Consider the following 27171-nt stretch of genomic DNA (forward strand, 5'->3'; position numbering starts at 1 on the left):
AAAAAAAAAAAGAGTTCCGTTCTCAGAAACCCACAGGGGCAGTTCTGTCTTGTCCTGTAGGGTCTCCATGACAACGAGTATGGCTTGGCTTGGTTAGTCAGTGCAAGGAGACCTGGTAATTCAGTGGATTGAGCATTGACCAACTAATGTTGGTGCTTCAAGCCCACGAGCACCTTTTCTGGGACAAAGGAGGCTGTCTGTTTCTGTAAAAATTTATAGCTTTGGAAGCCCAGTGGAGCCCGTCTACTCAGTCCTACAAAGCCTCTCAGGGGTGGGATCACCTGGTCGGTAGAGGGTGAAGTTTTCTGATTTCAGTAAGCAGCAGAGCATGGGGTGATCGGTCAAAGGTTGGAGGGTAGGGAGAAAGACAGCAACTCCACATAGGCATCCTTTTGTGCTGGCACCGGGGTGGGTGCAGTCGAAGAATGGGTCATGCTCCTCTCCATGGGTAGGGAGGCAGGCATTTTATTTCTTCCAAGGTTGCAGCAAATGCCCCAGGGAGCAGTGGGGTGAGGCTGCATGGCTGGCCTTCAGAATTGCACTTAATTCTGGTCTGTGAGATAGTACGGGTGCATGCATTACAGCACCATTTCACCCTAATCCAAGACGAGCCCCTGCGTGAGCGCACACTCTCCCGCTGCATTAACTGGGTGTGCCAAGACAGACTGTGAGGACCTGCAGGAGAAGCTGATTCTCCTCGCAACAAAACAAAACAAAATTAGAATCCTTTCCGGAGAAAGGTCCTGGGAGTCAACCCCGTGCATTTCATTGCGCAGTCAGCGCAGCTTTCTCTGCAGAGTGAGACGCTGCACGCACGCATGCTGACGCTGGCCATGGCTTGCGTTTGATAGGAAAGAACTGCCTGGGAGGAAGCCCAAGAGAAACACAATCAATCCTGCTGTCACGAGGTGCGTTAGAGCTCATTTTTAATGAACACAAATCAGAACATCCGACACAAGGCCCGACAGGGGCCGGGCAGAGGCCTGCAGGAGCTAGGTGCATGCACACACTATGCGGCCAGGACATGCCGTAGATGCTCAGGTGAGGATGGACACCGTTGAGCTTGCCAGGCCTGCTAAAGAGCGCTGGTGAAGCAGTGGGTGAAGCCCTGGGGTGCTAAACCACCCAGCCATCTGCTCCGGTCAAGATGGACCGACCCAAAGCCTCTGAGACCACATGGACTGGCAGGTCTACTCCCGCCTGTGGGATAGTTACGGGCTGGGATCAGGTGTATGGCAGGGGGGTGGCTGGGTTGGGTAGGTTCTACCAAGAGCCTTGGTGGCACAGTGTGTTAAGTGTTGAGCTGCTAACGCAAAGGTCAGTGGTTCAAACCCCTCCCCCACTGGTATCCAAGACAGTCTGCTCCCATACAGACTGCCACCGTGGAAACCCCATGGAGCAGGTCATTTCGGGGTGGTTGTGAATTGGTAACTCTGAAACCGCAGGGGTGGGGAAATGGCATTGGTTGGAAATTGTCCTCAGAAACATCTGAACATGGCTATTCCTGATGACTGGGTTTGCATCTCTGGGGCATGTTCTCTCAAATGGAAGGGGTCAAATCAAGAAACCTTACACTCCATCTGTCTTAGTGACATGGAAAGGAACCTGAGAGTTCTAGCCTTGCCTTCTTATCAAATAATAGTCGGAGGTCTCCCTTAGAGTCTAACCGACCTGGTATTGTTTGCCTCACTCAGGCTCCGTCAGAGTGTTGGTGGGGGAGGGCTCTGAGCCACGCTCTGAGAACCCTGCCTTGAAGACAGAGTCAGAGTCACTTTGGAAAACCAGCCTTAGGTTCACCGAGGCAGCAGAAAGAGAAGGGCTCTACAGGGATGCTCCCAGCCCCTCGAATAAGAAATTCCTGCTCTTTGCCAGAAATGATGGTGCCGCTGTGGTCTCAGGGAGTGGAGTGGACCACCATGTGTGGAGTGGACTCAGGATTCTGGATTTCTGGATCCATTTCCTATACTTATCCCTGACCCTTCCCCTTGATCATCTTTCCAAAACATTAAACTCTGTTGGTCCTCATTTAAATTGCTGTCTGCCAACCACCCTTGAAATGACAGCTGTGAAGTTTAGCTGACCACAAAGGCTGCAGGGGTCAGGTGCCCTTGACTCTGTTCTGACTCGTAGTGACTTTATGGACACCGAATCCAAACACTGCCCCTCCCCTCCCACCCTCCTCACAATCCCGGTCATGTGTGAGCCTATGGTTGCGACCACTCCTATCAATCCATCTTGTTACAACTCACTGCCAGTGAGTTCATCGGATTCTGACTCATAGAGACCCTTTAGGACAGAGAAGAACTGCCCCTGTGGGTTTCTGAGACTATAATTCTTTATGGGAGTAGAAAGTTTCATCAGGCAGTGGCTGGTGGTTTTGAAGTGCTGACCTTGAAGTTAGCAGTGCAGTGGGTAACGCACTACACCTCCAGGGCTCCTATATCTCACTAGGAGTGATCTTTTTTGCTAATCTTCTACTTTACTGTGCATGGTATCCTTGTGCAGAGACTGGTCTCTCTCGTTAGCATGCATGTGGGAGAAAGTCTCATAGAGACACTACAGGGTAGAGTAGAACTGCCCCGTAGGGTTTCCAAGGCTGCGATGTCTATAAAAGCAGACTGTCTAGATGCTTTCCTGGCAAGCACTTGTCTTTCAAGGGACCAGCATGCCATGTTCACTTCAAAAAGCATTCTGGTCCCTCTTAAGACATATACTTGGGCCTCTTTCTTCTGCTACTCCTATAATTTGACGTTAAAAGTCACAAGGATGATGGCATTCTTTTCTGTGAGAATTTAAAGGTACAATTTTGCTTCCCTAATGGGTGCACTTACAGAAGGCAGCTAGATTTCCAGAGTGGGCTTGGGCATAGATATGTATGTGTGCATCCCTGGTGGCACAGTCATGAAGTGCTCAGATGCTAAGTGAGAGGTTAGCAGTTCGAACCCACCAGCCACTCCTCCTGTAATAAAAGAGGTGACAGCCAGCTTCAGTGAAAGGGCACAGCCTTGGAAACCCAGTGGGGCAGTTCTGCTCTCTCCTGCACGGTGCCCACGAGCTCCAAACCCAGGGCGTTGTTATAGATATTCCTTACCTAACTCACATTTGTGAATACTGGAAATGTTTCCTATGAACTCAGTCTCATGATTGGATACTTTGTGTTGAAGGTGATTGAGGGACTTACACGAGCTCTCAAAGTGGTGGAAGGCAGGAGTAACCGGAAAACAACTCTCTCACCACACAGACATGGGTTTGGGTTAGTTGGCAACTCACTAGCCTGGTGGCCAAAGACTGACCTCTTGCCCTCTGAGCGCCTTACCTGGACCGGGAGGAGAGAACCCACCCAGTGGTCATCACCAGAATCAATGGTACAGGTGTCCGTTACGCAGGACTCAGTATTCTACTTAATTTCTTTTACTCAAACAATAAGCAAATGATGGAATTGAGATGAGTCTGAGTTGTTGTGGGGATTATCATCATCTATCTCTTCAGATGCTACACAAAAAACCTCACAAATGGACCAGGAGGTAACATCATGATAGATAAAACACAGATGGGCGGTGACAAGGATTTCTTCTTGCTCGGATTCACAATCAATGCTCATGGAAGCAGCAGTCAAGAGATCGAATGACATGTTGCATCGGGCAGATCTGCTGCACAAGATCTCCTTAAAGTGTTGAAGAGCAAGGAGGTCTCTTTGAGGGCTAAGGTCCACCTGACCCAAGCCATGGTGTTTTCTTTTTTGTTGGTCATTCCTTGATAACCTTGTCTATTTCATCTATTGCTATGGGTCTGTTGAGATTCTTGATGTCCATTGGGGATAGTCAAAGGAGAGATTGTTTTTCCAAGAATTTGTACATGTCTTCCAAGTTGTTGAAATCATTGGAATATAATCCTTCGTAGTACTGTGTAATTAGTCTTTTGATTTCATTAGGTTCTGTTTCATCCCACATCCTTGCTATTGAGATTTGTTCCCCACCCCCCTTTCTTTGGTTAGGTTTGCCAGCAGTCTGTCAATTCTGTTTATCCTTTCAAAGGACCAACTTTTAGCAGCATTAATTTTCCCATAGTTTTCTTCTTTTCCCTCTCCTGAATCTCAGCCCTGATTTTTATACTTTTTTTTTGCTTTTGCTATTAGTACAATTTTCCTGCTGACTCTGCTCTAGTTGGTGTAAATTTTTTGCCAGTACATCAATCATAAGTCTCTCTCCCTTTTTAATGTGTGCATGTATTGCTATGAACCTTCCTCTGATAACTGCATTTGCTGTGTCCCATAACTTTTGGTACATCATGTTCTCATTCTCCTTGGTTTCTAGAAATTTCCTAATTTCATCTCTGATCTGGGCCAGTACTCATTCCTTTCGCAATAGAGAGTTATTAATCCTTCAATTGTTTGCTCTTGTTTTCTTCATCTTCCGTTTGTTTATTTCCAGCCTTATGGCACAGTGGTCAGAGAGAGAGAGGTCTGTATGATATCAATGTGCTTAAATTTATGTAGATTCGCTTATGCCCCAGCATGTGGTCTATCTTTGAATATGTGCCATGTGGGCTTGAAAAGAATGTGATTTTTTTTTTGTATTTGGATGAAAAACTCTGTAAATATCTATCAGGTCAAATTGTCTAAGTGTAGTGTTTAGATCTCTAGCCTCCTTATTGAGTTTCTTTCCCTGTGACCTATCTTTCTCAGAGAGCGGTGTATTAAAGTCCCCTACTATAATTGTTGAAGCTGTGATTTCTTTTTTCATCTTTGGAGAGTTTGGTTGACGTATTCAACGGGTCTCTTGTCTGGGGAATACATGTTTAAAATGCATAGTGGTTCTTTGTCTACCATTCCCTTGAGCATTATATAGTGTTCACGCTTATTTCTTTTTGTGGTTTGCACTTTGAGGTCAATTTTATATGAGATTAGGATTGCAACCCCTGTTGTTTTTTTAATTGCTGTTTGCTTGGTATGCCTTTCTCCAGCCTTTGATTCTCAGCCTATTTTTGTCTGTCATCTTGAGATGTGTCTTCTGTAGGCAGCAGATTGGTTGGTTGTGTTTTCTAAGCCAGTCTGCTAGCCTCAGTCTTTTAATGCCTGAGTTCAGTCTATTGATATTCAGGGTTATTATCTCCATCTGTCGACTTTGTGATGTCATCTTATACCTTTTGTGTTGGTGTTTTTCTACCTCCCTTTCTTATCAGTGTTTCCTTTGGTTGTTCATATGTAGCGTGACTGTGGACCGACTTGATGGCTTCTAACAACAGCAGCAGCAGCAGCAGCAGCAAGGACAGCATCGCTTTCCAGAATCAGCCTTGGTTTTCACTGGTTATTCTCAGTCTTCAGAAGAAGAAGGGGATGTGGGAGTCCTGCTTCTGCCTGTAGCAGTTTGTATTCCAAGAGGCTCTTGTGTGGTTTGTGTCTTACCAGTGTGCCTTCATGGAGCCAGAATCCCTGGTGGAGTACTGGATTCTGTGTTAGGCAGCAGTTTGAAACTTTCAGCCGCTCCACTGGAGAAAGACGAGGCTTCCTACTCCTATAAGGATATACAGTCTCAGAATCCCACAGGGCAGTTCTAGTCTGCCCTACGGGGCCTCTAGGGGTCAGGATGGCTGTAGGTGTTTGCAGTTTTGCCTTCAAAGACATTCCCCGGGTAAACCACTGCCCTTGAACTCCTGGTTATCAACACCTTTTCACATTTTCACCCTGGCAGTTCTTTCAGATGCATGAGCTATGCCGCACATTGAAAAAAGGTTTCATGGCGGCACCTACAATAGCACTGCACGTCAGACAGTGACTCTGAAGGAGACACGAGGTGAAGTCCTCCTCTAGCCGATCATGCTCTGTTCTACTATGTTTGTATATTATGTCCTCAGTGCACCTGGAGGAGCCCTCGTCCTGACCAGGCACCAGAGAAAGCAAACAGGGGAGCCAGGCCCACTGCTCCCCTGGGGCTAGGGAGTCCAGCTTCTGCTGCGCTGCGGATGGTGTGCATGATTCTACCAGCCTCGATCATGGAGACGAGTTCTCATTCACAGCAACTCTGAGGCCGCAAGCCATGTGAGACAGTGGTGCATTTGGATTGCCAATCACCGCCTGGGAGGTTATTAGGGCATGGTTACTTGCTGCAGGTCTCTGGGTCTCTATTTACTATGCAGGTCTGACACCACTAGTTCACCATATGGGGCATTTCAAATGCAGACATTCCCATTTGGAACAAAAGTCCACTTTTTATATCTGAGTGTATTCAAGATATGAGCAGAGTCATTGAGTCCCAGAAACCCCAACCTTTCAGTCCTTAAATAAATGGGTGTAGGATAGGTGTGAGAGATTGCTAGTTCCTTTTTGAAAAAAGCGAACATTTATTAAGTCTTAAATGTGACAAAGGCATGACAAAGGCAAGGACGTATTATTCAGATGAGGAAGACCATAAGCGTGAGGTTTGCTGATATACAGAACTCTCAAAGGGATGTGGGAGGTCAAGGGAACTTTCAGAAATGCATGGCTGGCACCAGGTCAATGTCATAGGTACAGGTGGGGTTACTGGGGTGGGAAGAGGGCAATGATCGAGACATGCAAGTTGAGGTGGATGCAACTGACAAGAAGGGTCCAGGATTTTCTGACCAAGGCAGTGAGGGCAGGACCCATGACTATGCTACCCCTAGTACTGTGATCTCTGTCAAGGAAACACTCAGGCAAGCCCTCCCGGGGAGACCACCCCTCCCTCGGCTGGTCAGGGGGTGGGGAGGCAATGCCCTTTCCCATGCACTATGTCTGACAGCAAGACATCATCTCCCATTGACAAGACCAAAGCCAAGCTCACTGCCATCAAATCCATGCTAGCTCATAGTGACTCCACTGGACGGGGGATAATGCCCCATGGGTTTCTGAGACTGTAACTGTTGATGGAAGCAGAAAGCTTCTCTCTCTCCCTCAGAATGGTTGGTGGTTTTGGCTGACCTTGTGGTGACCAACCCTGAGGGGAACCACCAACGGGTCTTGAGCTGAGTGCACATGATGTTGACACCCAAAGGGTGACTTACTCGTTCCTTTTGTCCTCTCTCCAGTCCTGAGGGAGCAGACTGGGTGATAGGCCATCGTTATTGTCTCTGCCCTGCAGCATATGGGCAAACCACGGCTTTAAGGGATGGCATGAGAGGCACCGGTGTACGTGGTAATAGGATTCAGCTCTCTGCATTCAAACTCCATGTTCTTAACCATAAACCTTGGTGGTGCAGTGGTTAAAACGCTTGGCTGCAAACCAAACCCACCAGGTGCTCTGCGGCCTCAATTACCAGGGACTAAAACAGCAAAAACAAAAGAAAACAAAGTGCTGCGTGCTTGGTGCTGTTGTAACAGAAGTATCACAGTGGGTATGCTCACAGACAGAGCATTCCTTTCCTGCAGGCCGGGAGGCTAGAGGCCCCTGTCTGAGAGGAGCTTCCCCAGCTGGCCTTCCTGGGCTCCCTGGCCTGTGGTCCTCCTTCATGGTCTTGAGAGAGGGGTGGTCTCCCTCCAGACTGGCCAGCCCCCATGGGGACAGATGCTGACTGGAAGGATGGTGACTGGACCCCACCCCCACTCCGGGGAGAAGGAGGTGGCCCCAGCTTCCATGAATATGGTGGAGACTCTGTGGGCAGCTCTGCTTTGTCCTGCAGGGTCCATGTGAGTTGGACTTGACTCGATGGCTGTGTGTGTGTGTGTGTGTGTGTGTGTGTTGTGCAGAGCCTCGCAGTATAAACAACCTGCATCCGCGTGGGCCAGGAGGGTGGACATAGGGTTTTCGTTAGACAGCATGTGACTGTGTTGTTGGGTGGCCCTGGATGGCCCAAGTTAAACTTGGATGCCTCTGCCCAGAGCTTTCTGTCCAGTCAGTGGTCCCTCTGTGGAGCAAGAGTACCATCGCTAGCCCCTCACTTCAACCCTCCCTCCTCTGGCCCCTCCCCCAGGACTTGCTGCTACTCACCACCCCCATCCCCACCTCCTACTTGTCGCCCCCACTCTGGTCTCAGGGGAGGCACAGGCCAGGTTGAGGAAATGCTCGGGCAATCATTGCACGTCTGAATTCTCCAGCAGATGAGATCCCGTGAAGCTCCCTGTCTGAACGGTGACGGGTGGGAAAAGATGAACCTTGCAAACCCAGTGAGGGTCCTTGGCTAGTCAATGCTCACGTGAGGATCAGTAGGGAGCTGTGCTGGCAACGGGAGGCAGCTCTGAGTGGAGAGGGGAAGTTCTCTTCACCATCCGTGTCCTTAAGCTGGCTTCCCTGACATGCCCCTGCCAAGGGGCCAAGTTTCTGGTGGCCAAACTTAGCAAGGATTCACAAGCCAGCAGTGGGCATCAAACCTGGGATGCTGGGATGCTCCAAACAAAGCAGGGGCTTTGGCGTAGCCCCTGCCTCCCGGCAGCCCCATGCATGAGAGCTGACTTGTGCTCATCTGTCAATGGTCTCTGAGTGGCCTCAAACCTCCAGCATCTTGGTCAGCTGTCAAACACTTTAACCCTCTGTACCGCCAAGAACCCTGGGACACTGAACCCTTAACCCAAACCCATTGCTACGGAATCACTCCCAACCCATAGTGACCCTCTGGAGGGTTGTCAAGGGACTCCTGGGGTAGCATAGTGGTTATGCATTGAGCTGCTAACCACAAGGTCAGTGGTTCAAAACCACCAGCTGCTCTGCTGGAGAAAAAGGAGGCTTTCTACTCCAGTAAAGAGTGACCGTCTTGGAAACCCACAGGAGCAGTTCTACCCTACCCTGTAGTGTCATTGCGAGCCGGAAAGGACTCAGCAGCAGCGAGTTTGGTTTGGTTTGGTTTGGTTGGGTTGGGTTGGGTTTGGTTTGGTTTGGTTGGGTTTGGTTTGGTTTGGTTTGGTTTGGTTTGGAAAGGTTTTCAAGAATCCCGTCATCAGGGGAGCAGTTGACCTCATGGGTCTGGAGTAGCTGAGTATTTGATCCATCAGCGGCTGAACACCTAACCTGCTCTGACAGACGCTGAGCCTTCTGTCTGCAGTGGTTTCCTGGGATGAGAGACTGGAAAGGCCCCCAGGAGCCAGTCCATAGCACTGCCACACGTTCCATAAACCCTGAAGGCAGGACTGAGGCCAGGCGTTGGCTCCCGCAGAGGCTGGCATGGTGTTGGATGACTGGGAGGTTTTAGGAAATGTGGCGGTCAGTTGGCTCAGACCCATAGCGACCCCATTTGTGCAACAGAAGGAAACACCGTGGGGTCCTCCGCCAGCCTCACAGTGGTTCCTATGTTTGAGCCCATCACCTCCTGAAAGTACAACCAGTGGCTCAGAATCCAGGTACACAGCTGGACCAGGCTTAGGCGACGCTTTGATGCAAACGTGATGAGACTTTCTCTGTCAATGTGTTGGGGGTCAGTTGGAACTGTGGTGTATCAACTCGGTGAGCTAGGAGGAGGAGCCGCATGAAGGAAACCACGTCCCCACGTGCTAACGTGTTTCTGCACAGCGTTCATCCTGAGAAGCAGGAGTCCGAAGGCCAGCATCAACAGAATAGGACAGTGACCCTCCAGCACCAAGTGTACACTGTGCCCAGGCGATGGCACCCCAGGGCTAGACTCCCTAATCCAAGCTGGTCCCTCAACGAGTTCCAGTCCATCTCGTCTCTTGTAGGGATGGCAACTCTGAGCTCCATTGGTTATGTTTCCAGGTGTTTTTTCCCCAGTATGAATATATCCCAAACCTTACAAGGGATATATGCATTCTGAGAAGTAATTTGCCTTTTAAATGAAATTCAAAGCTAACCAGACACAGGTGCAAAATATCCCAGCACATTATTTGAAAATAGGAGGGAGGGTGGCAGAACCTGATCTTATGACTGACCTGGGCTTGACTCTTGGGTTCCAGCTTCCAAAAACCCAACTCCAAACCCTACCAACAAGTTGACTCGTAGCCACCATGTAGGGCAAGGTAGAACTGCCTCTCTGGGCTTCCGAGGCTGCTACTCTTCATGGGAGTAGAAAGTCTCATCTTTCTCCTGTGGAGTGGCTAGCACTTTCAAACTGCTGACCTTGCAGTGAGCAGCCCATGTGTAACCACTGTGCTGGATTCTTGCTCCCTCCAAATCAAGCCCATGGCCATTAAGGCGATTCTGATTCACAGTGACCCTCTAGGACAGAGTAGAAGCACCCCTGGGGGTTTCTGAGAGTGTAACTCTTTACTGGACTAGAAAGCTTCATCTTTCCTTTGAGGAGAGGCGGGTGGTTTTCAACTGCTGACCTTGCAGTTAGCAGCCCGACATGTAATAACCTCTGTGCCACCAGGGATCCACGAGGATCCAACAGGCAGTCCTTCTTGCCTGGCTTGCACCGAGATGCTCACCCCCTGAGGACCAGCTCAATGGAACTGGTTCTACTTATAAAATGTGGTCATGTATTTCAGAAATACATAGTGATCTCATGGCTTATGGTATTTCAGCCCCTTTCCCAAAGGGAACTTAAATCCATTGTGAAAAACAAAGTACCCCTTTCAAACCTGCTATTTGACCCTGGCCATGGCAAGCAGGTGGCAGGTAACTCTCGGAATGTCCCAGGGAGATTGGTGGCTTTGGGAGCTTCACGGTCCATGTGCCTATATGTGGGTGCTCATGAGCAGTGCAGCCCATCTGTGGTCCCTGCTTTGTGCCCAAGGTCAGTGGTTGAGTCCATCAGCCGTTTCGCAGGAGAACGACGACGAGGCAGTCTGCTTCTGTAAAGACCACCAGCCCCCCACACCCTAGGGAGTGGCTCTGCTCAGCCCGACAGGGTCACTGTGCATCGGAATGGACCTCACAGCTCTGGTTCAGTTTGTATGGAACTTCCACTTAGATAGACACATGTCCGGATAGAGACTCCACTCAGAGCACCCAATACCTCTGTGGGCAGTTGAAGCTCTTACTCTGCATCCGACTTCCACCTCCTCTTCCACGTGGTGACCTCGGGTTGAGTGCGAGAGTCTGTGTCCACATGGCCAAAGCTTAGTTTGCCTCACAGGGAGATGGGTGGACTCACAGCAGGCAGGCCAGCCCACAAGGCTACCTTTCGGTGCCCAGTGCACAGGCATACCTACGCGTGTTAGCATGGCTGCTGGGTGTAGGGATGATCCCATTTCATGGATCTGGAAACTGAGGTTCGCCAGCGTCAGATACGGATGCCTCAGTGTCCCCTGGGTGCAAATGTTCTCTTCCCTGCAGACAGAGAGAGCTGCCGGCGGCAGCGAGTCAAGGGCTGGGAATCCTGTCGGTCTTCCTCCACGCACAGCCTTGAACAAACAGGGTCTGTGTAGCCCGCAGCGCAGGGGACAGCACTGCACCCGTGCTGCTGCAGGGCCTCCCTTTTGGGGTGTGCACCCTGGTTATGGAAGCTCTGACGGGAGAGGAGATGGGGTGACTGGTGGGTGCATGGGGACACGGTGTGCTATTTTTACCGCTCTTCTGTAAATCTAAAATTATTTCAAAATAAAGTAGATTTCAACAAGGGGCAGGTCAGGGAACGTTCATGCAACTATTCCAAAGAACATGTGGCCCGGGCTGAGGAGCAGCAAGGAGCACACAGGAGGGGCCCAGCGGTGCTCGGGGCAGTGTGCACATGTGGAGTGCTCAGCTGCTGACCACCGGCTGGGCAGGAAGAGTCCGCCCAGAGGCCTCTCGGAAGAAAGATCTGGTGGTCTGCTACCCCAACTCCAGCCGCTGAGAGCCCTGTCAGTTTCCAGTCCGGCACACGTGGTGTGCCCGCCCGGCCACACCTACTAGCAGGCAACTGGTTATGTCCACAGGGGTCTTGTGTTGGGGGTGGACGCAGGGTGGGACAGCATGAAGCCTGGTTCTGCGTGTCCTGGGAGCACCCTTCCAGGAAGAACCAGACCCAGGGCAGCTAACCCTTCGCACTGGAGCCTCCTCCTGTCAAACGTCCCAGAAGGAGATCATGGTGAAGGAGCCTCACCCGCCCTTGAACCACACTGGCCTGGACCTGGGTGGCAGGTGGAGCACACCTGTGAGCCCTCTGCCTCCCCAAGTACCTCCTTCTTCATCTGGGAAATAACGCTACTAGCCCTACTCCTCCTAGTGCAAGCTGCCGTGGAATGACGGAGCGACTTATCCAAAGGAAGTCACAGAAGTACCGTGACTGCCTGGGTGACGCGTGTGCACACACAGACACACACACACACACACACACACACACACACACACACACACACACAATGACTCACTGGAGGACCTTCAAAGACAGACCTCGGTGATCTGCAGCTGAGAGGTCACCGTGTTGGAAACCCCACGAGCTCGGTTCTGCCGGCGTTGAGTCCATCTGATGGCCGTGAGTCCGAGCAGCTGCAGGACGGGCCTCAGCGGCAGCAAAGCCACTCACTCAGGCCACGGGGCGTCTTCTCGCTGAGGAGGTAAGGTGGGGGTGAGGGTAAGTGCGCCCCCTGAGAGGTCCTATGGGTGGCTCCGATGTAGGTTTTCTCACTTTCTTCTTTGTACCTTTTCTAAACTGGAAAGGCGCGATCTCTCTGAGGGGCGTGTGCTCCTGAAGTCCAGAGTCCCTGCAAGTGAAAGGCGGACACTGAGTAAGGAAGACCGACGAAGAATCGATGAACTGTGGTGCTGGCGAAGAAGGTTGACAATACCACGGACTGCCAGAAGGACAAACAGATCTGTCTCGGAAGAAGTACAGCCAGAGTGCTCCTTGGAGGCAAAGATGGCAAGATTGTGTCTGGGCTCCTTTGGGTCTGCTGTCAGGAGAGCCCCGTCCCTGGGGTAGGACATCATGCTTGGTAAAGTGGAGGGGCAGCGACAAAGAGGAGGGCCCTCAACCAGATGGACTCTGGCTGCCACAATGGGCGCAGGCCCAGGGACAACTGTGAGGATGGCCAGGACCGGGCAGGGTTTTCTTCTGTTGTGCAGGGTGCTATGGGGGGGACTGACTCCGTGGCCCCTAACAACACCAGCACCTTGTCTCTGGGTGGGAGACACTGACTGTGGTGGTGGTGGGTGACCTGCTGCTTCCCACCCACCCGCCCCCTCATCGCTAGCATAGACTTGCTTGGGTGTTGTGCTGTCTCGAATTGTCATCCTTGCACATGAAGTGTCTAATCAATGGAAATAACATCGCTGGGGACACCTTTTTCCTGTGGTTTGTGATCCGGCAAATATGAAAGATGGGTTGTGAAGATGGCTTTCAACAGGTAAATCATTGCAGGTGCAAATAAGTCACCCTAGGTGTCCACAATGGATGCAGCTTCTTCCACTCCTTTCCTTCACACCTTTGGCTCTCGTGCACATGTTGAAACGCCCCCGCTTGCACACCCCATCTGTAGCTGTCGGCATCTGTCTCTCTGTGTGAATTTGTTGTGCAGTGTGGCTTGCTTCATGCTCTGATGCTGGCAGCTACCCCAATGCTATTTCTAATACCAACAGGGGTGTAGCATCCATGGCAAACAGCATTCAGTGGAGCCTCCAGACTAAGACAGACTAGGACCTGAAAATCTACCTTAAAAGAAAAGGCTGTTAAAAATGTTATAAACACTAGTGAATATTGTCTGATACAATGCAAGAGCACACGCTCTCCAGGTTGGAAAACCCAAACACTCACCACTTCCCGGCCAACTCCTACTCACAGTGACCTTATAGGACACAGTGGAATAGCTCCATAGGGTGTCTGAGCCTAAATCTTTAAGGGAGCAGGCAGCCTCATCTTTCTCCCACGGAGAAACTGGCAGGTCAAACACACACACACACACACACACACACACACACACACAATGATAACATTGCTGTTATCAGCTCAGTGTTTAAGAGGCTGTATCACTAGGGCTTCTTTTTAGGTGGGGAGGTGCTCAAAATATGACTGAGGATGAGCTGCCTCCTCAAAGTAGAGCCAATCTGAGTGATGTGGATGGACCGAAGCTTTCAGAACCCTTGTCTGCTGAAGGGCATGATGCAGACTGCGGAGTAGCTGCAGGCATCCCTGGATACTCAGAACATGGAATGTGCAATGCATGATTGGGAGATCTGGCAGGCACCAATACTGAAATGGTGTGCAGAAATATCGGTATACGCAGTAGGCATTCAATGAGCTACAATGGCCTGGCATTGGCCATTTTGAACTGGGCAACTGTATGGTCAGCTACACTAGGGAAGACACGGTGAAGACGTAGAGGGATGCCATCACATACATCCTCAACCAGAACATTTCAAGACTGGTGCTGAAAGCACGGTGCTGTCAGTTAGGGTGATATCTACAAGGCTACAAGGAAGACCGGTTCCTAGGACTGTCATTCACACCAACCACAAATAGCCACAGATGAAGATGTGGGAGCTTTCTGCCAAGGCCTCCAATCTGAGGTTGACCAAATATACACACAAAGTGCATGGATACTAACTCTTATGTTGGGAACTCAAAGGTTGGAAACAAAGAAGAAGGAGAAGTAGTTGGAAAATACGGCTTTTGGGAAGGCTATGATGCCAGCATTTGCTTGATATTATTTTGCAAATACCCTTTTTTCAGCAACATGAGCTTCACACGAGCTTATTCCCACGAGCTTCACAAGATGGGACGCACAGGGGCCACGCTGACAGCGTATGTGGGACGAGAAGATGGAGAATCTCACCATCAGCAGTCAGAACAAAGAGAGCGGCCCCCTTCAGAGCAGATGGCAAAACGCTCACATACAAATTCTGTTTGAAATGGAAGAATATTAAACCCAAAGTGTGGCCTTGACTATGTGCCGCCTGAGTTTAGAGACCACCTCAAGAGTAGATTTGACACAGCGAACACTGATGGCTGAAGCAGACACCAGGGGTGTCACACACAAGGAAAGGCAGACAGTTGTTAAAAGGGGGGAGGGGGTACAAGAAAGGAAAGGCCAGAGTGGCTGTCAGAGGAGACTCTGTGGTTCGCTCTTGTACGTAGAGTCGCTGAAGTGAAGGAAGAAATGGGGTGTAAAAGAGCTGGACATTCAAAGATTCCAAAGGGCGGCTCAACGAGGCAAAGTATTATCACAAAAGGTGCAAAGATCTCCCGCTGGAAACCAAGAAGTCAGACCACACCTGGCATTTCTCAAGGGGAGGGAACTGAAGAGACCTTCACGTCTCTAATGGCAATACTGAAGTGTTCCATGAGCTACGTACGGGACGATGCAGGGAGCACCGATCGAAGAGGAAAGAACACAGTGTGTCACTGTCTCCAGAGGAGCTGGCCAATGTCCAGTCCTTTCAGGAAGTGACACGCAATCTAGAACCAATAATCCCGTTGTTGCACATTGTGCTGGAGCGACAACGTCATACTCCAAGACACGCTTTCGGAAAAGAGGAAGGCAGTTTCATTTGCTTCATCGAGAGAGCAGAGGTGATGGGAATTAGCTTCTCAACAGCCTCCGTGAGCAAAGGAAAGGGGTTTTTACACATCAGAAGAGGAGACGGGAGGGGGGAGACTTGGGAAAGGAATGGCAACAGCTTTGCATCTTGGTCAGAGGTGATTGGCTTGCAGCCAGCATGCGCCCCCCTTCCCCTCTCTCCAGCTCGCTCCACCCAGAGGCTAGTGGTTGTCAGGCTGCAGATGGTGGCAGGACAGTGGGGTGACTTCTCTTGCTCTTTCTCAGGACTTAGTAGAATCAACTTTAGTCTCGCTACTTTCCAAAACACATTCCTCATTTCTGGCTTACTGTCACCAACTGTTTTCTTTCAGTTTTAAGACTTTGGAAACAAATGAATCATACGGAAACCATCAACATCTTAATGAACCCATTCTTTCTATGTTTTACTGTAAATGTAGCCTTTTGTCCTCAAATCATGTCAAGAATAATTCACGAATTCTTAACTTTTAAGGGAAAACAGCGAGGCCAGATTAATTGATCACGAGCTAACCTAAGGGGGAAAGCAACCTGCATGAGATTTTAGCATTTCCCTATGGCCTGATGCAACTTCAATGCTGAAGGAAGACATCCAAGCTGCTCTGAAGGCAAAAAACAAGGCTCTGAGGATTGACAGAATACCAATTAAAATGCCCCCCCCCCCAAAGGATCTGTTGCTCAAAACATTCCCTCATCTATGCCAAGAAATCTGGAAGGCAGCTACCTGGCCCGCTGAATGGAAAACCTCCATCTATGCGCCCATCCAAAGACAGGTGGAATGTGGAAATTGTCCGACAATATCGCTCCTCTCTCACACAATAAAGTTTTGCTGATGACACCGTGCATCAACAGAGAACTTCCAGAAATTCAATCTGGATTCAGGAGAGGACTTGGAATGAAGGCTATCATTAGATCATGTTCAACGATGGCTCTGGAATGCGGGAATGGGTGGCCGCCATCTCTGGCCTTCTCTGGGAGGAGAAGGAGAATCCCACTCCATGCCAGCCCAAGGTGGATCATCACAAGACAAGGCAGAGGTCAGACATGCCGACATCTCCCGCCCATCCTTTCCCTCCGCTGTCATCATCCCTCCCTCCCACAGCCCTCTGCTTCTCTGCTGGGATCAATTACCCATTTCAATGGCCACAAAGAACCAACTTACAGACAACACTCACAATTACGGGGCTTATTAGAGAAGACAACGGGGTACAAACTGTTAAGGATATCGTTCTTTGGTCTACAGTACTTCTCAGTCATGCCAGTGTGTCTCTCTCTGGTCCCGAGACTCCCAGCCACGTGTTCCGTTGGCCTCGGCCTTGTTCTGGGGGCCTGGAAGCCCACCCTCTGCTCCGCTTTATGACCTCAGTGCTGCTCCTCTGTTCCATTGCGTGGCCGCCACATGACGCTTCTCCTTCGTCTCATGGTTTCCTTCCTATGGCAGCTGGTGCCTCTACTGCCCCCCCCCCTTCAGGTAGGGATCTTGCACCCACCCCACTGCATGCTCTTCTTTAATGACCACAGGTTCTCATCCTACTTCTGAAGCAGCTCACTGTGGACTCTGAGCAATGGGAAAACAGACCAGTCCCGTCCTTGAAGTCCACCACACCTTATTTGCACATCCCACCAAAAAAACTTGGTGGGAATTAAAGACTATGAGCGGAAGAGCCGCATTCGGTAATTGCACTTCACTGCAGACTCATCACAACGTAGGGATACCACTAGGAACAATGGGGACCGCAGAGCAGAACCCATGCTGTGCTCAGAAGGAGCCTGTACCCAGATTAAATGAGGCAACCATGTGAACAGAACAGAGGACATGGTACAGTGTAAAGTCTGGAAAGCTGTGTGTCAGGGCGGCGTCCTTTCACCACACTCACTGTCTGCGTGATAGAGATGGGTAAGTTACTTGAGGGGCTGGGGACGATGTGGCATCAGGACTGCAGGAAGATTCATTAATAACCGGCTAGAGGAGTCACACCTTGCCTGATGAAAGTGAAGAGAACTTGAAACACTTACTGTTGGAGAACAGTAGTAAGTTGTCTTCAGTGTGGCTTACACCGCAGCATATTAAAATGAACTTGATCTCACAACTGGCCAATAAGCAAAACCATGATCAATGGAGGTGTGCTAGCCCAAATAGTCTAGAGAAACAAATTCATTGACACATATATGTGAAAGACAGAACTTTATATCAAAGAGAAATTATATAAGAAACAGACCAGCCAGTCCAGATCAAGTTCATAAGTCTGATATTAGCCCATATGTCCAATACTGGTCCATAAATTCCTCTTTAGACTCACGCAGCCATGCAATGATGCTGACTGTAGGAAGATCTCAGACCAGTGGGTAGAAAGTCTTGTGGATCCAGTGGCAGTGGAAGCCTCTCAGCACTGGCGTGGGTCTCCACGTGGCTCATCCAGCTCCAGGGCTCTGGCTCCATCAGTGTGTCTCCATGTGGCTTGTCAACAGGAATGCGAGGCAGAGAGAGTATGTGTCCCGCCTCCAGGGAGGAAGAAAGGAGTTCCCAGAATCCTCAGGAGAAGGTCATGCCCACAGAGAGGCCTCATTGGCTATGACCTGATTGGCAGGCTGGACTCCACCCCTTCGCTCAGGTTGACAGGAGATATGTCACTGCCACGGGAGTGCTTTCGTTTGACGTGGATCCACACTCAGTGCCCACGGAAGCAGCAGCTGTCCAGAGATTAGAGAACATATCGCACAGGGCACATATGCTATGGCAGACCTATTTAAAAGTGCTGAAAAATTAAAGATGTCACTCTGAGGACCAAGGTGCGCCTGACCCAAGCCGTGGTCTCTCGGTTTCCGCATGTGGGTGTGATAGCTGAACAGCTACCAAAGCACAGCCCACACGTTTGCCTTCGGTGTTATCAGGGGAGTGGGACGCACCAGAGACGCCAGCAGAGCACACAAATCCGTCTAGGAAGCAGACCCGCCAGGGCATTCCTTAAAAGTGCGGCTGGCGAGACTTTGTCTCCTGTACTTTGGACATGTTCAGGACCATTCTCTGCAGGAGGACAGCATGCTTGGCAAAGCAGAGGGTCAGGAAAAGAGAGGAAGATCCCCCCACCCCCACCCCACCATGAGATACATTGGCACCACAGGTGCCACAATGGGCTCAAAGACAGCACTGTTAGGGAGGGTGGCACGGGGCAGTGTTTTGTCCTCTGGTGCACGGAGTCCCCATGACTTGATGGCATCTAACAACAGCAAGACAGCCCATAGGCTGTGCCAGTCTCAGCACCCCTGGCTCTCCACAGTCTTAAACATGCTCCACCTTTGTCGCCGTGAGCATCTCCCCCGGCTTTCCCTCGATTTCTCCTGATGATACAATGACGTGTAAGCCAGTGGTTCTCAACCTTCCTAATGCTGCGAGACCCTTTAATGCAGTCATCGTGCTGTGGTGACCCCCCCCCCCCCACCAACCGTAAAATTCTTTTCGTTGCTACTTCATCACTGTCATTTTGTTACTGTTATGAATCGGGCGATCCTGTGAAAGGGTTGTTCGACCCCCAAAGGGGTCACGACCCACAGGTTGAGAACCGCTGGTCTAAGCAACGCGCGCCTAGCCTCATTCGGTTACCTTTGTCTCTTCGTTTTCTGTTCCTGTTTTCCAGCTCCCAATCACGCTGGCTGTTGTCTCCTCGATCCTCCTCAATTCTGTCTTCCAGCACATGAATTCTCTTTCAAATAGTTTCATCCAATTTGCTGCTTAATCTCATTTTTCACCGTTTATTTCTAGGAGCTTTTAGCGAGTTCCCTTTCTAATCTGCTGCTCCCTGTATCCATAACCGCCTCTCCCTCCCCCGTGGTGCGTGCACCTGCTGTGGACACATTCCCGACACCCGGCCCCTTCCTTGTCCTTGCTCCCAGGTTTCGGGGGTGCTCATCTTTGTGTCCACCGTGTCCACTGAGTGGCCTTTGTGGGCCTGCTTCACTCTTCCCAGGCCACTTGCTAACTCTGATTTCTTCCCCCTGGGGGCGCATGTGTGGCCGAGGCTCTGGCTGCATCTAACTGCATCTGGATGAGTGTGGTTTTGTTTGGTCTCACAGCAGCGTTCTCAACCTGCCTAATGCCGCGACCTTTTCATACCGTTCCTCATGGGGTGGTGACCCCCTACGGGAAAATTATTTTCGTTGCTACTTCATCACTGTCATTTTGCTACTGTTATTAATCGTCATGTAAACATCTGATAGGCAGGATGTATTTTCATTGTTACAAATTGAACATCATGAAAGCACAGTGATTAATCACAAACCAATGGCTATATTTTGTGAAATATTTATTTCTAATGAAAAAGAAATGAAATGTTGTCTTGAAGCATGGTGCAGCATGGGTAGCAGGCTTCACGCCGGGTGTTGGTGTGTGGGTGTATCTGCATGTGGACAGACCCGTCTGGAGACGGATAGTGGAGCAGTGTCTCAGTTCCTAAGACCATCGCAAATGTGTTTTCTGATGGTCTTAGGCGACCCCTGTGAAAGGGTCGTTTGACCTCCAAGGGGCCTGGACACACAGGCTGAGAACCGCTGTCCTGCAGGGTCACTGAGTTGGAAGCGCCTCGGTGGCAGTGAGTTTGGTTTGGCAGGAGGTCAGAAGCGGCACCGCCCTCACCCCAACCCTGGTTCTTCACACGTCCAGCTTGGGAGTCTCCGCGTCGCAGACGGTGTGAACTAGATTCTCGGTCTGTGCTGCGTGTGGCTCTCACGGGTCATTCCCCACCATGCTGCCCTGGTCCCAAGAAACCCGAGGGAGAGCTGTCCCTGGGAAGTCTTTTTTCCCAGGAGGTGGGGCTTCTCCCGCCTGCTCGTCAGGGATGCTTCTCTTCCAGGGTCCTTTTCTATTAAGAGAGCTCAGCGCCGTCTCCCCCTCCGTGGGGACCCAGGCCACATAGTATATCCGTGTTGTCATTGTTGTTGTTAGGTGCCACCAGGCTGGTTCCAACTCTGTGTGCGGAGGGATGAAACACGCCCTGCCCGCTCCATCCGCACCCTTGCTCATGTGTCCGAGCCCCTGGTGGTAGCCGCTGTGCCATTCCGTCCTGTTGGGGAGCCTTCCTCTTTGTCACGGCCCCTCCACATTGCCAAGCACAACGCCCCTCTCCAAGGACTGGTCTCTCTGCACCACATGCCCAAAGTACGTGAGACGGAGTCTTGTCCTCCTTGCTTCTAAGGAGCACTTTGTCTGTATGTCTTCCAAGATGGATTTGTTTGTTCAAAGCTGTTGCTGGTCTCGGTCGCGTCCGCTCTGACTCGGAGTGGCTTTCTAACAGAGTGAGTCGTTGCCCGTTCTTCGCCATCCCCGCGATCATTGGAGTAACTGTTCCTGAGGTGACTGCGTGACTCCCGTCCACGAAGGGCTGCCTTCAGCCTCCTTGGCCCTCCATGTCCTCAAGCAAGGGTGCAGCGTTCCGGTGAGTGGTCTTGTCACCCTCTGTTCTAAGGGGCATTCCCGTCTCGCTTCATCTAAGAGTAACGTGCGCATTCTGCCTCCAGTCCAGGGTGGATTCCACCTTGGTCCCCAACATTGTCATGCAAATGCATCCGTGCTCCTGTCTGTCTCACTACTCCGCATCCACATGCGTAGGAGGGGATTGAGAAGACCTTGGCTTGGGGCGGCCACACTCTGGTTCTCAGGGGGCACCTTGGCCTTTGGGAATTTCAGAGAGCAGGTTTGCCAAATTCAGTCCATCGCTCGCTTCCTTGACGGGTGCTGTTTCCAGGGTTGTAGACAAACCCCGGGCCAAAAGCACCACCATTGACTCACCTCGGACTCAAAGGGGCCCTACAGGACCAAGTCAAGGTACCACAAGGAGTTTCCAGCATCCTCTCTCCGTCTCTTCCGTCCAGGGAGCAGCTGGTGGGTTTGAATCACTGAATATCCGGTGAGCAGCCCAGCTTCCAAACCAGTGCATCTCTGGGGCTCCACATGGAGGGCGAAGCGGACCTCACATGGCACAGGCACCCTGCGACACCGAGTGCGCGGATTTTGACCCAAACGCTACAAGCCCTCTTTTCCTTTCGGGTATTTTATACGGTATTGATACAACCCTTTCTTACCGGTGCACTTTCTTGCCGTCAGCGAAAGCCCAGGGCAGGGAGGAAGTGATCGTGGGGTACGGCAAGTAATAAGAACTTGGCATGATCTCTTTTGAGACAGGAGAACAGTTTAATTTTCTCCTGTCAAACAAGTAGGGCATTTTAATAATCCCAGCCTTTTAAAGTCTCCGACTTGTAAGTTTCCTTACGTCTTTGACATGATTTCTCTTTGCCATTCCGCCCACACCCGATGAGAAGAATAAGGTGCTAATGCACTGTTCCTCTGTGGGCTTTTAACTCGGAGCTCGGGAAGCACTTCAGCTGCGCTGCCGCTTATCCTCACGGCACCTTTGTGCTGGCGCCGAGTTGGTGAGGAGAGAAGAAAAGTTTGTGCCGAGGAAACCGAGGCCCAGGAGGCCCAGGGACTGCCCAGAGCAGGACACCAGCTGGGAGCGCGTGTGCCGTGTAGGGCGGGCCTTCCTCCCCACTGTTCCTGGCACAGGTGAGTGGTCTCTCATCTCAGGTGATACGTAAAGAAAAGAAATCTCGTCAGTCAGGCACCGTCGGGGGAGGGACTTCATAGTTTTGTCTGCGTTCTCTAGGGCTGAGACTGCAGGCATGCCACACGTGGGTGGCTTTGAAAAGCAAAAATGCTCCCCCGCCCCCACCCCAGTTTAGAATGCACTTCAGAGGGCTGGCTCTAGGGCAGCGGTTCTCAACCTGTGGGTGGCGACCCCTTTGGAGGTCGAACGACTCTTTCACAGGGTCACCCGATTCATCACAGTAGCAAAATGACAGTGATGACGTAGCAACGAAAATAATTTTATGGCTGGGGGCTCACCACCACATAAGGAACTGCGTGAAAGGGGCGCGGCGGTAGGAAGGTGGAGAACCACTGCCCTAGGAGAAGCCTTCTTCTCGGTCTGCTCTGGGGGAAGGCCCTGGCCTCCTCTCAGCGTCTGTTCCTCAGCAGTCTTCATGTGGCCTGGCGTGTCTGTTCCTGTCTCTGCTCCCTCGCTTGTCCTAATCCCCTCTTTCTGTGTCTTGTGTCGACTCAAGACCCTGCAGTGTGCCGCCCTTCACTAACCCCGTCTCCTTTGCGTCACAAAGAACCCCAGCTCCCCAAAGGGATTAGGACCACAGGCATCAGGGCAGGGCTTCGCACACGTACCTACACTTGCCATGCACAGTTCAATGTGCGGCATCTTTCCGCTCATTTTGGGGTCTTGGGTCTTGGTGGGACGTGGCTGTTGTTCTTAGGGACCATTGAGTTGGCACCCTACGGACAGCAGAATGACGCACTGCCTGGTCCCGTGCCACCTTCACCACTGTCCCCATGTGTGACCTCCTCACCATGCCTTCTTGTCCACGTCTTTCTCTTTGCTGCAGGCCCTCTACTTTACCCAAGGACCATCCCTTCAGATCATGGGTCTAAAGCAAATGAACAAAGTCTCACCATTCTTGCCTCTTAGCAGCGTTCTGGCTGTACTTCATCCAACACAGATCAGTTAGTGATGTTTTAAGCAGGGTGAGAACAGGATTTAGGAGCATCGTCGCTGGGGAATGCTGGGAAAGCAAGCATGTCTGTAGTGGCAACTCAAGGTGTGCTGGGTGTCTGACATGTCTGGATCACTGAGCAGGTCTGGGATAATGTCGTGGATGGGAAGTCACTAGACAAGCAAAGGACAACTCAAAGGGCCAGGAATCTCACAGGGAGCCTGTGGCTCACGTCCTGTGTCAAAGAAAGGAGAGGAAAGGATGGCCCTGGCTCAGGTCTGTGAACCCAGGGACCAACTCACAGCTGGAAGTATGGATTTAGTGCATGATTCAGTGGTCTAGTGCCCATTTAAGAGGTCACCTGGGAACCCCAAGGTTAGGAAACACCATAACCCCATTAAGTGCATGAGGTTCACACTGACGTTTTGGAAACTGTGGCCAGGATGGGGTGAGCACCTTTCCTTCCCTGGTACTGGACACGTGACACTCGGGAACGGTTTGGCATCTTGTGGACCTTCATTAGAGCCTGAGCATCTCTTCATTTGTACCGAGCCTGGTTCATCTTTAATTAGCGCTCACTCCCCTGATGCCATTGAAAGCCTTACAATTCAGGGCTTCATGAAAAGAGGCAAAGACTCATGTGATGGGGGTTGGAGGTGGCTGGTGTTGGAGCAGCCAGTGAATCCAGGGGAGGGGATTGTGTTTGCTCTTTTGGGTGAAGAGACACAAGGGACCCCCACCCCCCCCAAGAGGATGAGCATCTTCAGGGGCAGGCTCTGCGTGCCCTTCCTGTGTCATGTTGGGCGAGACTGTCACCAATGGCAGCTGGATTCTGTGTGGTCAGTCCATCCAGATGGGTCGGGAGCCCCGAGGGCCAGGGAGCCCTGGTGGTGTAGTGGTTATGTTGGCCTGCTCTCTGAAAGGTCAGCACTTTGAAACCACTGACTGCTCCCAGAGAGAAAGACAAGACTTTCTACTCGCAGAAAAAGTTAGTCTTGGCAACTCACAAGGGTAGCTCTACCCTGTCGTACACGGACCCTGTGCGCTGGAATGACTCCAGGATGGTGAGTTTGTTGTCGTCACTGCCTGTGTGACATTCCTGAGGTCCCCGTGGAGCATAATCGGTTTGAGCTCAGCTCTGAATCCTAAGGTAGGTGGTGGACACCCACCCCATGGGGCTGTTGATCTGCATCCACAAACATAATGGTTGTTTGTTGCTGCTACCACGGCTGTCGCTAAGGGCTCATCTCCAAGTCTTGGTGACCCCCAAACGGTTACTGTCTGATTTATTTACCGCCCAACCATGAGGAATCACGCCTGCGCACGCAGCTAAGGCCCACCGCTCCTGGGCTACGAGTAGAGGGGTGGCTTGTGGGGTTTGCAGAGGTGGGGTGACCTGCGGGTTATTTGGGGAGACATGAAACTCTGGAGCACAGGCCCACGTCGCCGTTACTCGTGGGGCTGTCGTGAGTCCGGAGCAATCTTCACCATTGCTGGAGGTCGTAGCTAATGATGGACTGGTCCCAGGGCGTTTACAGGAATGCTGCCCATGTGTCCCTGTGTGCTGTCTGTCTGCTGTGTTAGAGTCCCATGGGCACATGCCCCTCCTCTCCGGTACAGCAGTGACACCCCCCCCACCCCCAGGTAAACCACAGGTGTTGGGCGGGGGGGGGGGGGTTCTGGGACTTAGAGCTAGCTTGTCTAAGTGAGCTGATGTGGGAAAGGACAGATGGCCCTGTGCTGGCTGTATTTCTGAAGACTGGGATGTATCTTTGCATCTCTGGCCTTTGGACGCTTTGTCCCTTATGGTGCATGACAATGACTTATCCTCCTCTTCCTCTTCCTCTCTGTTTGTGGTAGTTACATCATCTGTTGTCGACTTGAGACTATTAAGAGTAAAGGGGTGGAGTTTAGCCTGTCAATCAGGTTGCAGCTTGATGACCTCATTTGGAAGCACTAAAATTAATAGCTCGCTGCAGGTGGGACACACACACACACACTCCCTGCGGAGACATTCCTGCTGACAGGACACATGGAGCTAAGCTAGAGCCCTGGAGTTGGAGGAGCCACACGGACACCCACACCTATGCTGAGATGTTTCCACCACCACTGGATCCATAAGACTTCCCACCCACTGGTCTGTGGTCTTGCTGGATTTGGAATCAATGCATGTGTTACATGAGTCTGAAGAGGAGTTTATAGATTGGTATTGGGCATTGGGCTAATATCGAACTTATGGACTTGATTTGGAATGGGCTGGGATGATTTCTCAATATACAACTGCTCTTTTATATAACACTCTTTCTTATACACCTATGAGCGTCTCTGGATCTGTTTCTCTAGTCATCCCGGGCTCACCCGCTTCATCACCTAAAATGTGACAAGCATCCTGTGTCCATCAGGATGACCTGGGCCAAGCATCCTTGTCCTTCCTGGGCTAGACAGATGGCTGGTCGTTTCAGCTTCCGAGCATGGCTATCGCTCAGTTAGATGCATTTTCTGGTGCTCCATTCAACTGGAAGTGTGAAAAACACCCCCAAGGCACTTCTAGGAGTCCTGACGGTATAGTGGTTATGCATTAGCTTGCTAGCCCAGGGTCAGCAGTTCAAAACCAGCAGCCACTCTGTGGGAGAAAGGTGAGGCTTTCTATTCTTGTAAAGAGTTGCTGTCTTGGAAACCCTTAAGGGCAATTCTACTCCGTCCTAGAAGCTTGCTATGAATTGGAGTCGACTCAATGGCAGCTAAAAGACATTTTTATACGATGAAACTTGATATGATTTATATTCATTACATTACATGATACCAAACCATATCACATGGTACTATATTAATGAAAATACTGTATTTAGAAACTTCCGGATAGTTCTCCTCGGTCCTGCTCTTGAACGAGGAGTCCTGTGTGCAGTGGTTAGGTGCTCAGGTGCTAACTGAAAGGTCGGCTGTTTGATCCACACGTGGCTCTGGAGGAGAAAGATGGGGCTCCGTGTTAGGCCAGGTTGACCAGAGAAATAAATCCAGAGACAGTCATACGTGTGTAAGAAAGAGCTTTATAGCAAAGAGCAATTGTATATGAAGAGAACATCCCAGTCCATAGGTTGGCTTTTAGCCCGTAAGTCCGATACTAGTCCATAAATCACTCATGCAGCAACATGCAGTGAAGCAAAATGCAGGAAGATCACAGGCTGGTGGGTGAAAAAGTCTCGTGGTGGATCCAATGGTAGTGGATACATTTCCAGGATTCTGGCTGCCATCTGCGTGGCTCCATGTGGCTGGTCACCAGGAAGGTGAAGCAGAGAGAGAGTGTGTGGCTCACCTCCGGGGAGACAGAGAGAGAGCGCCCAGAATCCTCATGAGAAGGCCACACCCATGAGGAGGCGTCATCAGGCTATGACCCGATCGACAGGTTAGACGCCACCCCGTCACCTATTTATCAAGTTGACATGAAATGATGTAACGGCCACCTGCAGTCCGGTCCGCTCCTGTCAAGACGGCAGCTTTGACCCCCAGGGACAGAACAGAGCTGTCCCTGGAGTTGAGACGCCTCAGCCTGCAGGCCGGTGGGTCTTTATTCTCACCGGCAGCGCTCAGCAGGCTGGAGCCGCTTGGCCCCTCTCTCTTGAGCAGACATGTTTCCCTGGAAGGTGCTCCTGCCCAGAGCAGCCTGCCCTCTTCCCATCTGCATTCTGGGCCTTCTGGTGCCTGCAGCGCTCTGGCTGGTGGCGAACCACACGCCACAGAACAAGAGGTGCTGAAGACAGCCACGGAGGCTTCTCAGGGTCTTCCAACCCAGCACGTCAGCAGGCAATGCTCTGCTGTGAGCCCGGAGGTTTGCATGGGCTGATTTTCAAAAGTAGATTCCCCACGCCCTCCTTCCCACTCTTAGAATCTGGATGGCGCCATCAGCTATGCAGGGCCGAGTGGAGCCCACCAGTCACCCAGCCAGGATGCGACGTGCCAGGACACGGCCAGGGGTTGGTGCTAACACGCTGCCCTCTTCTCTCCAGCCAGCTGCCCTACCTTCACGCTGAAAGGAGGAAGCCGAGGGTCAGCTCTGGGGACGCTGAGGCACAGGACGGACTCTTGGGAGCAGATGACCAATGACCTCGTGGAAGGTGCCCCGGCCCCGGACTCATGCCACACTGCAGGTGAGTGGGCTCCCTGGGAAACCCCTCCTGCAAGAGACGCTTTGTCCCTGGCCCCCTCCTGTCTGCCAACAGCTGAGACTGGAGGGAGAGTGTGGCCCCGGAGACAGTGCAGGTGGGGGAGGACCCGGACTCTCATGTGTC

General features: G+C 51.3%; 1 protein-coding gene across 1 annotated transcript in view; it reads left to right on the forward strand.

Annotated features, from left to right (window-relative positions):
- Positions 1-27171, forward strand: part of PDE10A (phosphodiesterase 10A) — a 422142-nt gene that overhangs the window by 156917 nt on the left and 238054 nt on the right. The window contains exon 2 of the mRNA XM_030886876.2: positions 26890-27030. Within this exon, the coding sequence (XP_030742736.2) occupies positions 26976-27030 (55 nt within the window). The 5' untranslated portion in view covers positions 26890-26975. The remainder of the gene's footprint in view (positions 1-26889; positions 27031-27171) is intronic.

The sequence above is a fragment of the Echinops telfairi genome, unplaced genomic scaffold, assembly GCF_000313985.2.
Source record: "Echinops telfairi isolate 266 unplaced genomic scaffold, ASM31398v2 ScPeMD7_3533;HRSCAF=4204_0, whole genome shotgun sequence".
NCBI lineage: Eukaryota > Metazoa > Chordata > Mammalia > Afrosoricida > Tenrecidae > Echinops > Echinops telfairi.